Raw genomic sequence first — 18,227 nt, forward strand, 5'->3', positions numbered from 1 at the left:
CTGCTGACACCACAGCACTACACCTGACCATGATTTCAGAATGCGGAGGCTGAGATATCTGGGTGTGGTGGGCAATGGTATTGAAGGGCAGCTGCTGCCCATACACAGCCAAAGGGGTAGGGTGGTCTCCCTCTGTATTTCACAAGGCAGGCTGGATCCAGCCAGGTTAATTCCTTTTGCAATTAACTATCACATTGAAAGGGCCTCAGGCACCACCTGATCTCTCACAACACACACCGAATATTTGAGTTGAAAGATATCACCCAATCCAAACTCAGAAAACTGAGTCCCAGAAAGGTTGAGTACACTGCTCAAAGTCACCTAGCAAATCACTGGCAAAACCAGGAACAGACTCTACCTTCTGGATCCCAGAGCCATATTCTTTTCACCGGGTCACACTGATTCTCAAAACAGGTTTGATGTTCACAACTCTTCCTCAAATTGTATTCACTGCAGGAGAACTTGTATTATATTGAGAAAGTCTATATTTAGTTAACAGAACATCTAAACATTCTATTCTTACTTCCATTCCTCGAGCACGGTTTACTAAACAGTACACCTCCGTCAGAGACATTATTCCTCCTCGTTCCTGTTAAAATATAGAATAAAAAAGTATTATATTATAATTAATACCAGTTAGCATTTCTTAACAGAAATCAGTAAATTATTTAAGCTTTTAAACACTATAATTACACTCTATTTACATTTATATATTTACACACAGGAAAACCTAGTCAGGTACCACAGGGCATTTCAAATTCAACATTTAATGTTATTATTACTGCTTTAATATTCACTTATATGATCAAAATGAAAAGAGGGGCACTGTGTCATGTTGCAGAATGTATATTTAAAGATTTTTAAGTTATTCCAGCTAGTAAATAAAGATGAAATTATAGAATGAAATAAGAATATCATCCTTCTGCCACCCCTAATGAAACAACAGGCTAGGTAATGATAGTTCGTGGCTGCTAACATCACAAAACAAGAGAAGCATTATGTACCTCCTGATGAAAGCACACAACACTGTTTATGAAATATTCTTGCCAGAAAATAAAAAAGGAATCTCTAGATAAAGCTTCCAGTTCACAGAGAATACACAGGAAGACAGCATGTTACCACCACAGGGATACAACCAGCAAAAGTCAAATGAGGAGAAACTCTACACGATAAACAACTTGTTTCTTTAATAAACTGCAAAGGGCAAAAAGAGAGGTGGAGAAAGGGGGAACCTAGGGATTTAAAAACAAAAAACTCAAGACAAATCAATCACCTGCAATGTACTCTGATTTGAATAACCCAATTGCAAGAGACAATTTAAACATTACCTGGATATTTGATGATATTATTTTTTATTTTTTTTGGTGTGAAATGGGATTATGGTGATGTTTAAGAGTCTTTCTCTTTTATAATTACATACCACAATATTTACAGATAAAGTAATGTGATGCCTGGGATTTGCTTTAAAATGATTATGAGTGAAGGGCTGGTTTACAGAAGAAGCCAGGTAAATGGATATGTGTGGAACCATTATACCATTCTATTTTGGTATATGTTTGAAATATTTTATAATTTAAAATTATAAAGTACTATAATTTAGTACTTTAATAAAGTTTTGATTGCCTGAATAATATTAGACTAGAATACAAATTTATAATATGAAATTACTAATTACTAAATAGTGTACTATATGTTAGAGAATATGTGGGAATATAGAAAGAGATAATATATTTCCTTTGGAAATAAGAAATAAAAAAACTTCCTTTCAAATAGATTTAGAAAGCTATACCTATCTGAAATGGAAGTTGAAAACAATTTAGAAGGTTGCTGACAAAGAATCATCACTAAGCACAGTGACTTAATTTATCTGAAAGAAAAAGTAACAGGATGGTTGAAGAGTAAGAAAGGAGTTACGCTCTTAAGATTTCTGATGACAGTGAGAGTTTCACACAGGTTTAGGTTTGGCGTTTACCTCTAAAGGTGCCTGTAGTATTCCAACCAGCTGTTTGGCCAGCTGCATGTGGTACTGTGTGCCTGAGCCGTAGGTTTCCCTGGTAACTGGATTAGCTATTCCCATGCTTAGCAAGTAGGATTTAAACCTGATAGTCTATAATGAGAGGAGAAAATATACAAAAATACTATCTAGAATTAGCACCCCTCCCCAACATTCCAAATCTTTCAACAATAAATTCAATAACACACAATCATTTATTTAACCATCTCTTCTACTAGGTTTCCATACTGTGAACTACAAGAACAGAGCTCCTTGAATAAATTTAGATCTTCTTGTTCTCCTATCTTGGTATCTCATACTCTTTTTATCTCACAAGTCGGGCCAGAGGAGATTAAGATAACAACTATGGTATATTTAATGCCAACCAAATGATACAACCTAAAACTTAGAAAAGAAAATGGCTGTGGCCAGAGTGTAGACAGATTTAATGAATCAGGTATGATATCATTTCAATACCTCTTGTTTCCTATACACCAAGAGAAGATACTGAGATAACCTTCATTCCTACTAGAACTAACCAAGTTTTCATGGTCAACACTTTCTTTTAATTCTTTCATTTATCCTCAAGTCCTAAAAGAAAGCACTACGCTAAGAAAGAAAAAAGAAAAACTGATAAACCATCAAAACACCATTGCATTATTTGTGTAATTTGGTTTCTACTGCTTTAAAAAAGGCAACCTATTTACCTCATCTTCTGTGATGTCACCTTGTTTGTCTTTAATTTTATTAGCAATTGATTTTGATAACTCCACCATTTCCTTAGCCTGTCAAGAAAATAGCAAAAGACCAAAAGGAAATAATGTCCCCAAAGGGTCTGGTAACAAAGTATATTTTCAAAACTGCATCATAGTTTGTATGAATTAAACAGGCATAAATGGCATATACCTTGATCATTAGCTTGCTGAGGTCCTCAAAGGCCTGAAATGAGAAACAAATATTTGTTGGAATCTGTCTAAAGGGTTAAAATGTTTCAATGCATTGAAGCACTCCTTTTCTATTTTCTTCACTATAATAAAAACTTATGAAATTTTCTTACCAGTATCAAACTTATTTATATAAATATTTACACAAAAAAATATATCTACCTCACTCTAAGAATTCAGTTTAGTTAAAAGAAACCATAAATTTTCCAAAACAAACCGCAAAATCTTTTCAAATTTTCAATGAGAAAATAGCTATTATTGATTAAACAAACAAAAGGTGACATCAGTTATAGTTCAGAAAATATTATTTATTGTTCTTTGACAAACAAGCAAGAAAATTTTTCATTGTTTTTTTCCAAAATCATTTCCTGATAGGAAGTTAGGAATCAAAGGCATTGTAAAGCTTTCCTGTTGAAAGAGGCAGTATGCAGCTGGCAGGAATACTTCTCTGGGCATAATAACTTTGGTTTTAATAGCAGGTGTGATATAACTGAAGCAGAAAACCTCAGCCTTTGAATATGAACAGATTATACTTGTAGCTTTGGGTTATAGTGGATATCACAAAAGAAAAACATTCAAATATCACTGAAAAGTATCTAACTAAAACTCATGAATTGTTTAAGTCACTACAATGAATAACCACTTCAAAGGCTTCCCTTCAAACTAAATCAGACATATTTACAATAAATTATTTCAAGTGATCAAAAATATACTTTCAGATTTATATCTAATTGATGTGCATAAATGTTATTTTTAAAAGTCAATTAAGAAACTTGTCATTAATTGAAAAATTTTTCCATCTACCTAGAATAGTGGTCAACAGGCTTTGATCGGCTTATGCCCATCTTAATAACATGCAGGAAGGTATCCTCCATCTGCAAAAGGATTTTGCTAAAAGAATAGACTGCTGTGTAAGGTTCTTATGGCCAACTCACTAAGGCTAATACAGAAAACAAAGGGGAATGTGCACACACCTAACAGGAATTTCCTCAGATAAACAAAAGGCTTAAACACTGGATTCTTATCAGCCACAAACAGCAGATGCAGGAAACCTTTTGTGGGAAACTCTGGGCACCAGCTCTCAAACTAAGTCATTTCTAACATTTAAATTGAAAGCAAATCACACACCAACCTAGTTTTCAAAAATAAACACACAAACCTTTCACACATTTGGATTTTTACTTCTAATATATAAGGTACTAGTATATATTTTTATACCTATATAAAGAAAACCAATAAGACAACTTTAACAAATTTATATGGTAAATCATTTTATTATATTATATTTTCATAGGAAAATTATGCCAAAAGAATAGTGAAGTCACATATAATACACCAAATAAACCTTGTTTCTTATAAATGTAGTCAATAAAAAATATAGATATTTTAGTGCCTTAGAAGAATTATCTACAAAGTATTTTAAGTAATTATAAAACACAAAAGCTTCCTCAGTTTTATTCCTATTATTATTCATAAAATTTGGAATTAGCCAAAGGTCGAAAAACTACCTACAATAAAAATTAAAGCAATATGGGTGCAAATGCAAAATACAGTTATCCTTTCCACATCGCAGGGGTTAGGGGTACAGCGCCCTTGGGATTTGGAAAATCTGCATAAAATTTTTTTGGCCCTCCCTTCATACCAGGAAGAAATCTGAATTTTTTTGTTTTATGGGGTGTTTACAGTATCTTATTGTAAAATTTGTTATATATGTATATGTTTTATGCATTTCTGAGTTTCTAAACTTTTTCTGTGTTGTCTGCAGCTTCTGCAAAATTCCCAAAGAATTGCCGTTTAATTTCTTATGCTGACCCATGATATATATATATATATTTTGAAACCACAATGGGGAAAGTTGAGATATGGAAGGGATAACTGTAGATGCACATACCCACTCTTGTGTTTTATCTACCAGTTTATAGAACATTTTATCTCTCTATGATGTCCACAGTCAAATTTCCACTCCAATTTTGAGAAAAATGGCATCTGACATGCATTATTTCTCACTTTGTCATTACTTTGGTTACTAGCTTCAGTAACTATTAACAAGCTCTTGAATTTTCTGTTTTAGTAATCTTGATTCAGTGCCTTTGCATATGCTGTTCCCTCTGCCTGCTCATCTTTCAGGTCTTGACTTTGGTGTTATTTTGCTAACGAACCTTCCCTGACCCCAGTGGAAGTTAGGGCCATTTTATGTGTTCCCGTGGTACCCTGTATTTCCCTCTACCATTGCATTTCTTGCACTGTAGATAATTCGTGTTTGCCTGCCTTGGTCTAGCATGTCACTACAGCATCCGAAGCATCTGGGGCAAGGCCTGGCATAGAATAGAGAGCAAGGACTACCTGCCTGCTGAATACCTCAAAGACCCACATGATGAGAGTACAATGCTTGTGTAGAATCCTTTGAGCTATGTGATTCCATGAAAATTAGATGGAAATAGAATAATGTATTTCATAAATTAATAAAAACATTAATTTGAATGTAATACTAGGTTAGTAATACAAAATTAGCCGCCTGCTTCATGCCCTCTCCAGAAGTATCAACACAGAAAGGATGACAATGAAAGTCACTGAAAGAATACAGTGCTAACACCTTCTCCCTGAGATGGGGAGTGCCATGGTGTGATGAATTGGGCACATGCCTATAAAGCAGGATCCCTGAGTCTTCATCACCCTGGCTGCAAATCTAATCACTAGCTCTGAGACAAATACCTCTGTGGATAGTAAGAACTCTTCTAATGCCAAACTGTTGCAATTTTATGGCTTTCTGTGGCTCCTGGATGTGAAATTTCCTAACTGGCATAGCATTTTGCTTCCCATGCTTTCTCAGTTCAAACATCGATATAATCCACAATTGACTGATTGGCGGAATTATAATTAAAGGCATGTAACTCTCTCAAAAATACTAAGTAGACAGTCAGATACAGCTCTTCTAAGGATTTCTGTCTGTTTTGTTGCCTCTCATATCCCAGTGCCTGGAACAGTATGCTCAATAACTATTTGATGGACAACAACATGAGTCTGGAGCTGCAAGGGCCCGGGCTTTTTCCTCAACCTCTCCAGACCTCAACTCCCTCAACTGCAAAATGAGGGTTACTTCGTTTCCAGGTGTTCTCTCAAGATTCCTCACAACTCCTAAATTCTAACCACAGGTTGAGCCAGGGAGACATCAATTAATTAACAATACTACTAATTTAATTAAAAGATCTTTCAGTTTTAATTTTAGAAACAGGGCACCCAGGAAATGTCAAAAGCTGGATTGCTGAAGAGAAATTAAGTTCTTTATGATAACAATAGCTAATTTATTGAAAACCTACTATACCTGGCTCTGCATTAGGTATTTTACATACTTTATGTTTTATTGTCGCAACAACCTGGAAAGGCAGGTATAATCACATTTACTTAATTGAAAAGAAAACTGAGACTAAAAGAAGTTAAGCAATTTTTCAAAAAGGGATTCTGGAAAGATGGTGGCTGTGACAACATAGTTTTTAAATCTTTCCAAATCCCAATATAAAAACAGGGTAAATGGATCGCAAAACCAGGCAGGACATCTAGATCATGAAATCAAAAACTCATAGACAGCATATAATACTTCAGAACTAAGTGGCAAGATGCCTAGAAAATCCCATGATACAAGTAGATAGGGGCAAACCACCAAGAGACACAAGCCCCACACAACTGCAGCATCTACACAAGGGAAAGAAAAGGGGAGCAATAGGGCGACTGACAGCCCTGAGAATAAGAGAACCCACAGAGCCAGAGGTATTCACTGGCAGGTGCAGCAGGCGAATTTGAGGACAGCACCTAAAACTGGGAGGTATTTGCCAACTCTAATAGTGGGTGGGTAGCAAGGGATCCTCAGGAGGGCTGAAAGGGCTAAGCTGTCTAGACCTTATAAACTCTCGAAACTGACCCACCAGGCTTTCCTTCCAGGCCAGGAACCCACAGCGGGGAGAAACTACTGCATCAAAAATAGAGTGGTCCTATATAACTACTTTTTAAATCATACCTTGAAAGATATGTTATATTTTACAATACAGAAATAACTGCAACTGTGGAATTGTAACCCATAACAGTCTTTGAAATTTGCTCTCTACTTGTTAAATTGCACTTGGAAAGTTATCACTTCTATGTATATCTGTTATATTCTACAATACAAAATATGATTTAAAAAAAAAATTGAGCAGGTAAAGTTAAGAGGAAGGAAAAAGAAGGTCCAGATAAAAATAAGATGCAAACAGAGCCAGGAAATCACAGAAAGCAAGACACCATCTTTCTTAATGCCATATAAAAACAGCAGAACAGGGAGCTTGGTGAAGTTAAAAAAAAAAAAAAAAAAAGCTTCCCTGAACTTGGCTTCCCTCTAAAAGTTCAGGAAAACTAATTTCACATAAAAATTAGCAAAAGCAAAGTAACGAGATCAAATCCCAAAGTTATTAGAAGAAAAAAGAAAATGAGGAGCAGAATAACATTCTACAGACAATAAAAGCCTGCTAGAAAGACATACCCATAGATCAGATGAAAACTTAAGCCTCTATTTCAAAATGAGTTTTAAAATGTTAAAAAAATTAGACAAGTTTTCAAAGGACAATACAAACCAGAAACAAGGTGACAGGATTCAGGAAAGAATTTAAAATAAAAGAAAAAAATCATTTTAGAAATAAAGACCACACTAGACAGAACAAAAGAGTGAAGATAAGACCGTAAGAGAAAAGAGATGGTGAAAAAGAGGAAAAATTTCTAAATAAAAAGTGAAACAGAGAGAGAGATAAAAAGAATTTGAAAGAAAGTCACAGATTGTGAAGACAGGTTGTGAAGCTGCAACATACAGCTAACAGGGGTCCCTGAAGAAGAAACTCAAAGCACTTACTGAAAAGTGTAATAGAGAGAAACGTCTCTGAAACAAACAAACAAAAATAACTATAGACTAAAAAATCACATTGTGTATCTGAGTATAACAGCCTAGAATGACTAACACAGAGACACATTCTAGTAAAATTACTGGACTTTAAAGAAAAAGAGTAAGTAAAGAAAACACTTTGGACATCTAGGCAAAAACAGCAAGTGACTTATAAGGGATCCAGCTGCCAATATGCAAAAATACACAGGCCCAAGCATGTACAACTGTACCATAGTTGTGCTTTCAGCAAAACCTAGACCATGGGCTCTTAATTGGTCAATGCCTTAGTTCCTCAACAAGTCTATATTTGGAACTAATGGGCCTACAATAGGTATTCAGTAACTATTTGCAATCTAGCTTTATTTGACATGTTTTTGAAATTCTATGATAAATTCTATTTACAAACTATTATAAAAACTGAAGAATTACTTTATAGCATCTTTTTATAAAAATCAAAGACCATTTTTGTATAAACATGGAAAAACCAATGATATGTTTAGCTGTATTAACTAACTATAAAATCTAATGCATGAAAGGTTTTCTGAACTAGAGTTCTTTTTCCTTTACTTGAATTTTCTCATAAATGACATATGAACTGTACAAAACAGTACAAACTCAGGGATGCCTTGAGATGCTTTGAGCCAATCTTACTGTCCGTGTCTGATTCCTGAGTGAGATCAACAGCATAAAATCATGTGGTGTCTGGCCAGGGTTGATGGCCACAGAACAGTGTTTTTCTCTCAGCTAAGTTAATCAAACTTCCAAAAGAATTACACAGAGGAACTTGAACCCATTGGGAATATCCTCCAATCAAGTCCTTCTAGACTTTAAAATTTACAAACAACATTCTTTAATATTTCCTAACATCACAGAAAACAAATTGGCCTTTCTTTTTTATTCCTTTTTATAAAAATGCTTTTAAAACATGTTTTGGTTAAATTATGCCAATCTGAGATGGACCCAATAAATACAATAAGAGACTGTGATTTCAGGAAAACTAAATATATTCCAATTACAAAACGGAATTAGTCACCAGCTGTATCCAAAAGAATAAACACAAATGACTGAAAAAGATGGCTGATCAGAATCTGTGTAACATTTACCTCAGAAATATTTTTGTCAGTTTCTTTTCTTTTTTCTTCCAGTTTCCTTTCAATACCTACAATTCCTACAGCCCTTATTCTTCCTGGCTGAAAAACAAAAGTAGAAATAAGAAATACAAAAGAGGAAGGAAACAAAATCTTTTGTAACCCAACCCACTGTGTTATCAATGGCGGGAAAGGACCCACAAAGAAGCAAAGAAAAACAACAGACCATTACATCTAGATTCCTTTCAAAACACCTCTTTGTCAGTCTCCTACTGTACATAATGATCTTCAAATCATTAAAGAAAAACTGAACATACAATAAATGGCATATTTTACCCTGTATTTTAGAAACAAATTAAATATTCAATTCATTTTTGTACCTTGGCAAATGATTCTGTATCAGATTTTTAATAGGGTATCAAACGTGCAAAAAACTGTAGTTAAAATACTGGCACTTGACAGTTACTATATACGCTATAGTCACACATTTGAGTGCCTTTGCATAGTTAGTGATTAATTTACACGGGCCTGGAAAATGGTGCCCAGCAGTGTTGTCTCTCACATGTTGCTCTGGTTGTGAAGAACAGAAAGCAGTGCCTGGAATCTAACATCTACCACCCTCAGAACTGGGAAGAAGACTGGCAAGTCTGCTAAGCAGTCTTCTATGTTTACCAAATATCCACTGTCTATAGAGCACTAAATTAGATGCTATGAAAATAAAATTTTAAGAAGGATAACTATTTTGCTTCTGGCAAGTTCTATAACCAGAGTCTTTTCCTTAATAAAGAAGGCAAAAAAAAAATAATAATAATAAAAGTAAAAAAAAAAATAATAATAATAATACACAGTTGAAAATACTTTGTATTCGCAAACTAAAAATACCTGGTGTCCTCTACTTGTTTGTACCGACTGGGAAACTGGCATATTCTCCCATCTTCTCTGTGTCATTTCCTCTGATAAACGCCTGTAAAACTGTTATGTACATACATACACTTTAAGTGAGTCGGGTTGCAGCATCCTTGTACAAATCATTACTTTAAACTTCTTCAGTTCAAAGGTCTGTTCAGTCATTTGCAACAAGTTTAGAATTCTCAGGGACATCAAAGGAAATCAAAGGAAGTTCTTTTCTTGGATCAACTTCAGACAGCACAAAGGAAAAAAGAAGAAAAGAAGGAACTGACCTTCTATATAAAGTGGGCTATTCTCACCAAAAAGATGAGTGATAAGGAAATAAATGGATTTTAAATAATCCTGCATATGTGGATTGTTTCAATCCTGCATATGTGGATTGTTTCAATCCAAACACAGTGCCAAGAAAAATATACAACCATTTTCCAAGAAGGAAGCTGAGAATAATTTGTCTAGTTAAAATTCGAAGGCAGAAATTAGGGCCAAAACGTGCCTACACTCACAAAAGGATAAAATATATTTTTCAAGTACAGTGAGAATGACTTCAGTCAGGAACTTGTATTTGTTTAGTGCCTACTGTGTGAGGAGCACTGGGTGAAGAGCTATAGCTAAAAAAATAATTTATTATATTACGGGGAGATAAATACAATAGTAAAGGCCTTAAGAACACTTGTATAGAGACCTATCAGTCAGAACAAATAAATTATTATTGTGTGGGATAAGAACTTAAATGACTAAGTCTGAGGAGAGTTAATCAACACAGACTGCCTCATTTAAGGCTGGTGACCTTTCAGACACTGAGGAAATTTAATTTCACTGCATTATACTCCGTCCCTTTAGCCAAATTATACCACTGAAAACTGTATGACAGCTGCAGAAGACAATTTGGCAGTTCCTCAAAATATTAAGTATAGAATTACCATAAGAACTGACCATCCCACTTCTAGGTATATACCTAAAAGAACTGAAAACAGGGACTCAAATAGATATTTTCACACCAATATTCACAGTGGCATTATCCACAATTGCCAAAAAATGGAAACAACCTAAGTGTCCAACCAATGAATGGATAAACAAAATGTGGTATATACATGCAAGAAAATATTAATGAGCGCTAAAAAGAAATAAAGTTCTGATATATGTGATAACATGGACGAACCTTGAAGACATCATGTTGAGTGAAATAAGCCAGACACAAAAGGACAAATATCATATGACCTCACTAACATAAAATAATTAGAATAAGCAAACTCATATAGAGTCAGAATCTAGAAGATAGGTTACAGGGTGGGAGCCAGGAATGGTGAGTTAAAGCTTAAAATGTACAGGGTTTCTATCTGGGAAAATGGAAAAGTCTTGGTAATAGATGGTGATGATGGTAGCACAACACGATGAATGTAATTAACAGCACTGAATCACATATTTTAATGTGGCTAAGAGGGGAAATTATACATGTATATATGATACTAAAGTAAAAAACTAAAACACAGTGAACCCTAAGTTAAACATAGACTATAGTTAACAGTAAAATAAAAGTGTGCTTTCATCAATAGTAACAAATGTACCACACCAATGCAAGGTGTTAATAATAGGGTGGTATGTGAGAATCCTGTATTTTATGCATGATTTTTCTTTAACCCACAACTTTTTTAATTAAAAAGGAATAAGTACATAAACTTTCTGACTAGAGTGGTCTCGTGGCAGAACCCAGCATACTTCCAGCCTCTGCTACTTTTTTGTGACCACACCTTCCTGCTTCCATCCTGACTGGAACCTAAACTTCATATTCTCCACTCTCTGATGAGGCTTAAGATGTCATAAAATTTTTATTGTAAAAATATGATGAAAAGACTTCCGGGGAAAATGGCAGAGTAGGGAGCTCCAGGACTCAGTCCTTCCACCAAAACAACTACTGAACAGGGAGGAACTCTGTGAAACAATGACTTTGAAACTCTAGAGGCCAGAAGAACACGGATACATCATCCAGGGAAAAGTGGGAGGAAGAGACACATAAACTATGGTAAAGAACGGTAAATGGCTCTACCCACAGTGACTACTGGGCTAAATCCTCACTCTCACAGCAGACCATGGCAGAGTCCCGTCCCTGGCTAGCTGCTGGTAACAGAAAGGGATGTCGAAGTACTTTCCCCCAAGAACAGAGGGTCAGTGTGGCTGATTGCTGATTACCATTTTTGATTAGCAAATTTGGATACTGGGTGCTGGCTCTAAAGGCAGCCACTATTCCAACCCAGCCCTGACAAAGGTGGCAGCAGCCATTCTTTCAACCCTCTCCAGACAGGTGCACAGGCAGTGGAGATTCAGACATGGCTCTTCCTCAGGGCTGCAGGACACAGTTGGTAGTAGGGCTGCATTTGCTGGACAGGCAAGAAAAGCTCAGTTTTGGGGAGCCATCAGAGAAGTTTTTGGAGCCTTTCCTGATCCCCTACCCAGGGAACTTTGGAAGTGGTCTGCACCCCCTTCCAAAGGGGTCCCTGGCTCTATCTTGTCTGCGAAAGACTGACTTAGGAAAGTACCTTCGACGTGCCTTCCTCCCAGAATTTGCCCTCCAGGCAAAAGCTTGAAACAACAAAAGGAGTATAAGAAACTATAGAGGCAGATAATCTGGAGCAAAGGCTTACCAGCTTTCAATACCCTGTAGAGGGAGGTCTGTCTCCTGGGAAACTAAACTCCTGTAAACAGGAGAATTCCAAAAACCTAACGAGCAAAAGCCCAGGACAAGACAGGGAAATCCCTGCACACTGCATTCATCTTGGGCAGACCTTCCGGATAGTTCAGCTGAAACTCAAGAAGATCTCTGTCTTTTCACCAACTGGTTACAAAATCAAGAAAGACATCCCAGGGAGTACATTCCAGACTTAACATTTCAAAGTAATAAAATGTACAATGTGCCACAAAAGAGTACAAGCCAAAAAAAGATACAGGAAATGATGGCCCATCCAAAGGGAGAATAAAAATACAGAAAACAACAATGAAGATGAGTATGTGGATATGCTGAACAACGCCTTTAAAAAAAATCTTAAAACTGCTTAGGGAGATGAAGGAAAGTACAGAGAAAGAACTAAAGGATATCAGAAAAACAATGAGTGAAAAATATGACTTTAAGTAAAGAGACAGAAATTTTTAAAAAGCCAAACAGAACTACCAGAGGTGAAGACCACAATAGCTGAAATGAAAAATACCCAGGAGGGTTTCAAGAGGAGAAGGGAGCTGGCAGAAGAAAGAATCAATGAACTTGAAGACAAGCCACCTGAAATGAGACAGGTGGAGGAGCAGAAAGAAAAAAGAAATATTAAAAACAAAAACAGCCTTACACAACCCTGGGACATCATCAAGTGTACCAGTATACGCATCACGGGAGTCCCAGAAGGAGAAGAAAAAGAGTAAGGGTAGAAGGAATATTCAAAGAAATAATGACACAAAACTTCCCAAACTTAGCAAAAGACGTGAATATATACATCCAAGAAATATATAGAATACCAAAAAAGGATAAGCATGAAGAAAATTACAACCTGTCATATAGTGATTACATTATCAAATGCAAAAGACAAGGACAGATTTCTGAAAGCTGTAAAGAGAAAAGCAATGTGTTATGTACAAGGGAATCTCAAATAGAATAACTTCCAATTTCTCATCAGACACCATGGAGGCAAGAAGGCAATTGGTTGAAGAACTTAAGTACTGAAGGAAAACCACCAAGGAGCAGCCAAGAATTTTATATCTAGCGAGGCTGTCTTTCAAAATGAGATTAAGATGTCTGCAAGATGGCAGTTAGGAGAGACAGGGCAAAAAAATACCTCTGTTGAAAATACTAGATAAAAGCCAGAAAGTCACCCAGAACACCAGTTCCAGTGATGCACCAGCTGGACAAGTTCTGCTAAATCCACAGGGACCATGCACTTGGTGAAACCAGGAGTCTGCGTTCTGAAATGAGTAAGCCTGCTGAATATCTGGCAGCCACACTGTTGTGTGAGGAAACTGTGGGTTGGCATTTGGAGTTGGACTAGTTCTTTTTTAAAAACCCAAAAGCGGCTGCGGATACGGCAGCGAGGACTGTGCAGGGAAGCGTGGCAGGAATGGCATCTCCACAACCTGTGAGCATGCCTCAATATCTGACGTAGACGATAGCCTTTCATGCACATGCTGCTAACTGTCTCGGAGCTAGGAAGGCAGAGGTTAGCCAAAAGGGGAAAACAACCCACGCCCCTTACAGCCATCTTCCCGGTGGGCTGGGAATACTCCTGCCCAGTGCCAGTGCCACAGCCCAGAGCTGCGCCAAAAAAAACCATACAACGGGAAGTGTTTCCAGCAACCTGTGCACATGCCACAATATCTGGCGTGAACAATAGCCTTTCACGCACCTACAGCTAATTGTCCCAGAGCTAGGAAGGCAGAGCAGTGTGAAAAGGGGGAAATTAACACGCCCCATTCAGCCATCCTTACAGCAGGCTGGGAACGCCCCTATGTGGCCTGGCGGCCCAGAACAACCCTCGAGGGTCGGTGAGCACTTGTGATGTAGCACAGCCTTCCCTCAGCAGAGGCCGTAGAAGGGTATGGCTTGACAGAGGGACCCATTTGGAAATCCCAGGGACCATACGCCAATACCAAGGACTTGTGGGACAGTGGCAGAGACAATCTGTGGTGAGACCGAACTGAAGGTTTAGACTCTTGGAACAGCCTTAAATCTCTGATTGTTAAAGCTGCCCTCACTCCCTAACCACTCAGACACACACCCCATATTCAGGGCAGACACCACCAACTACACATGCAAAATTGGTGCACCAATTGGACCCCACAAGAATCAGACCCCCACACACCACAAAGACAGAGTTGGGGAGAACTGGCTTGAGGGGAAGAGGTGGCTCGCAGATGCCACCTGCTAGTTAGTTAGAGAAAGTGTACACCACCAAGCCGTAGATCTGACAAATTAGAGAGAAGTCTTTGAATTAGCCAACATATCCTAAAAGAACCCTATCAAGTTAAGCAAATGCCAAGAGGCCAAAAAAAGAAAATTTTAAAGCATATGAAAAAAACAGACGATATGGATAACCCAAACCCAAACACCCAAATCAAAAGATCAGAGGAGATGCAGTACTTGGAGCAATTAATAAAAGAACTAAAGACAAACGAGACCATGGCACAAGATATAAAAGACATGAAGAACCTAGAAGAGCATAAAGAAGAAACTGCAAGAGTAAATAAAAAAATAGAAGATCTTATGGAAATAAAAGAAACTGTCAACCAAATTAAAAAGATTCTGGATACCCACTCATAGTATAAGCTTAGAGGAAGCTGAACAATGAATCAGAGACCTGGAGTACAACAAAATGGAAAATGATAGAACAAAAGAAAGAATGGGGAAAAAAATAAAAAAAATTGAAATGGACCTCAGGGATATGATAGACAAAACGTCCAAATATAAGACTCATTCGTGTCCCAGAAGGGAAAGAGAAGGGTAAAGGTCTACTAAGAGTATTCAAAGAAATTGTTGGGGAAAATTTCCTAAACCTTCTACATAACATACACAAAGCATAAATGCTCAGCGAACTCCAAATAGAATAAATCCAAATAAACCCACTCCAAGACATATTCTCATCAGACTCTCAAATACTGAAGAGAAGGAGCAAGTTCTGAAAGCAGCAAGAGAAAAGCAATTCACCACATACAAAGGAAAAAACATAAGACTAAGTAGTGACTACTCTGCACCCACCATGGGGGCGAGAAGGAAGTGGCATGACATACTTAAAATTCTGAGAGAGAAAAATTTCCAACCAAGAATTCTTTATCCAGCAAAACTCTCCTTCAAATTTGAGGGAGAGCTTACATTTTTCACAAACAAATGCTGAGAGATTTTGCTAATAAAAGGACCTGCCCTACTTGAGATACTTACTAAAGGGAGCCCTACCGACAGGGAGACAAAGAAAGGAGAGAGAGATATGGAGAAAGGTTCCATAATATTAGATGAAGATGCATTTTTTAAGCCATATAGTGACCACTGAAATATAAGTTTGGCTTTATTATCATCACAGTCATCATAAGATACAACCCTATATTAAATTTTTAATTCCGTATTTCAGAGAGGAATAAACAGACATTGCAGAATGGTGACAGTATGAAGGAGAAAACATTCCTGGTATCACATCCTATTCCATGCTACCATTTCTTTCACTCTATTTCAAAGGATAACTCAGGTTTATGGTATGGCATTCTTTCTGAAACACTAGAAGTCAGAAGATGAAGATACTTGCCTCAGTTTTCTGACTTGCTGATTGTAAATGTGGTCATCTCACTTAACTTGTAAGATGACTGTTAGTTTCCTAACTGATAAAACAGGAATTAGACTAAGAATAATTAAAAACTATTAAATTTAAGTCTGAAAATAGAGACTTCTTTTGAAAATCCAAAGGAATACTCTCATACTTTTCGAGAGCATTGAAAAATGTGTATTCTCAATTATGTTTTATTGGTTGGTGTAGACTAGATGCCATTGTCTGGAGATAGGCATGGGATATATAGAGCAAAGGCATATAGGGAGCAGTGTTGGTGAAAATGTCTATTTATATGTGGAGAGACATCTGTTATTGTAGTCAATGAACCACTAAATTTAAGTGGCAATTATTAACTTATATTTCATACACTGAAACAAAAGAACATTATTTGTGGACCCAAGATTTGCTATTTATTGCATAGTTAATGGAAAATACTGAACCATTTTAGCTTCTGAGTTCAGATAGAGGGTTTGGCAAAAAAAAAAAAAAAAAAAAAATCTATTTACTCACTGATCCCTAAGCTTATACAGTTCACAGTGAGAATTCCTATAAACAAAATTATCTCAATGCATTTAGTTCCCTGGTTCAGATAAAAATAATTTGAATAGCAAGGGTTATGTGTAGGCATGTTTGTAAACATACAAAGGAGGAATAAGGGGAAGTATTATCTGTATTCAGATTTATTCTGCAACCTATGTATGGTGAGAATAGTGCAAAAATATCCTCATCTGTAAAATTTATAACACGGCCACTATTTTTGTGATATCAAATAAGACGACTATAAATACATGAAAATTAAATACTACTCTGAAACTAAAATAATAGAGGGGCATACAGGGGAAAAATAAACCTATTGCAAACTAACTACAGTTAGTAGTATTTTAACGTTCTTTCATAAACAGTAACAAATGTACTATACCAATACTATAAGTCAACAATGGACGGGGGGTAGTTAGGGGTATGGGAGGATTTGAGTTTCCTTTTTTTTTGTCTGTATTTCTTTTCTGGACTAATGAAAATGTTCTAAAAATTGAGAAAAAAATTAATTGTGGTGATGGATGAACAGCTGTATGGTGGTTCTGAGGGCAACTGATTGCACACTTTGGATCTTTGGATAATTATATGGTATGCGAACAATCACAGTAAATAAAAAATTAAAAAAAAATGAGATTAAGACAGTCTCAGATAAACAAAAGCTGAAGGAATTCATTATTATCAGACTGGACCTACAAGCAATGCCAAAGGCAATTCTTCAGACTAAAAGGAAAGGACACTAGACAGTGTTCAAAGCTGCACAGAGAAAAAAAGGCCTGGGGTAAAGGTAACTATTTGGGTAATTATGAATGCCATTATTATTGTATTGTTTGATATGTAACTCCACTTCTTACAGGTGCTACAATGCAAATGCATAAAAAGTAATGTTAAATCTAGGCTTGTGGACATACAATGTACAAACATGTAAGTGGTGACAAGTACAAAAAAATGGTGGGAGGACAAAGTCGTATAGGAAAAGTATAGGTGTATGATATTGAAGTTAAGGATGTTAAATTAATATTTAGGGTGTTAAATGTTATCCCCATGGTAACTACAAGGAAAACAGATGAAAAATGTATCCAGATAGAAATGAGAAGGCACTCAATATGGTACAACACAAAAAAGTAAATAAATATAAAAGAAGTCTTAAATGGAAGTGAGGAGCAAAAAGGCAGACTTACAAAGGATAAATAGCAAAATGGCAGAAGAAAGTCCTGTATTATCAGTAGTGACTTTAAATATAAATGGATTAAACACTCCAGTCAAAAGGTAGAGATTGGCAGAAGAGATAAAAAAAAACCATGACCCAACTATATGCTGCTTGCAAGAGACTCATCTTAAATTCAAAGATACATGTAGGCTAAGGGTGAAAGGACAGAAAAAAAAAAAAAACATGCAAGTAGTAACCAAAAGAGAGCTGAGGTGGCTATAATAATATTACATAAAATAGACTTTAAGTAAAAAACAGTTACGTGGGACAAAGATGGTCATAATATACTAATAAAGGGGGCAATGCAACAGGAAGATGTAAAATTTATAAAAATATATGCACCTAACAGAAGTGTCGCA

The 18,227-nt window shown here is 36.3% G+C and overlaps 1 protein-coding gene across 2 annotated transcripts in view; it reads right to left on the minus strand.

The window, feature by feature from the left end:
* Nucleotides 1-18,227, minus strand: part of VPS36 (vacuolar protein sorting 36 homolog) — a 56,061-nt gene that overhangs the window by 7,718 nt on the left and 30,116 nt on the right. For both annotated transcript variants that reach the window (XM_037799651.1, XM_037799652.1), the window contains exons 5-10: nucleotides 9,811-9,900; nucleotides 8,944-9,030; nucleotides 2,900-2,932; nucleotides 2,701-2,778; nucleotides 1,973-2,107; nucleotides 524-589 (exon numbers count right to left, since the gene is read on the minus strand). In XM_037799651.1, coding sequence (XP_037655579.1) covers nucleotides 524-589; nucleotides 1,973-2,107; nucleotides 2,701-2,778; nucleotides 2,900-2,932; nucleotides 8,944-9,030; nucleotides 9,811-9,900 — 489 coding nt within the window. The remainder of the gene's footprint in view (nucleotides 1-523; nucleotides 590-1,972; nucleotides 2,108-2,700; nucleotides 2,779-2,899; nucleotides 2,933-8,943; nucleotides 9,031-9,810; nucleotides 9,901-18,227) is intronic.

Source organism: Choloepus didactylus, chromosome 12 (genome assembly GCF_015220235.1).
Source record: "Choloepus didactylus isolate mChoDid1 chromosome 12, mChoDid1.pri, whole genome shotgun sequence".
Lineage (NCBI taxonomy): Eukaryota > Metazoa > Chordata > Mammalia > Pilosa > Megalonychidae > Choloepus > Choloepus didactylus.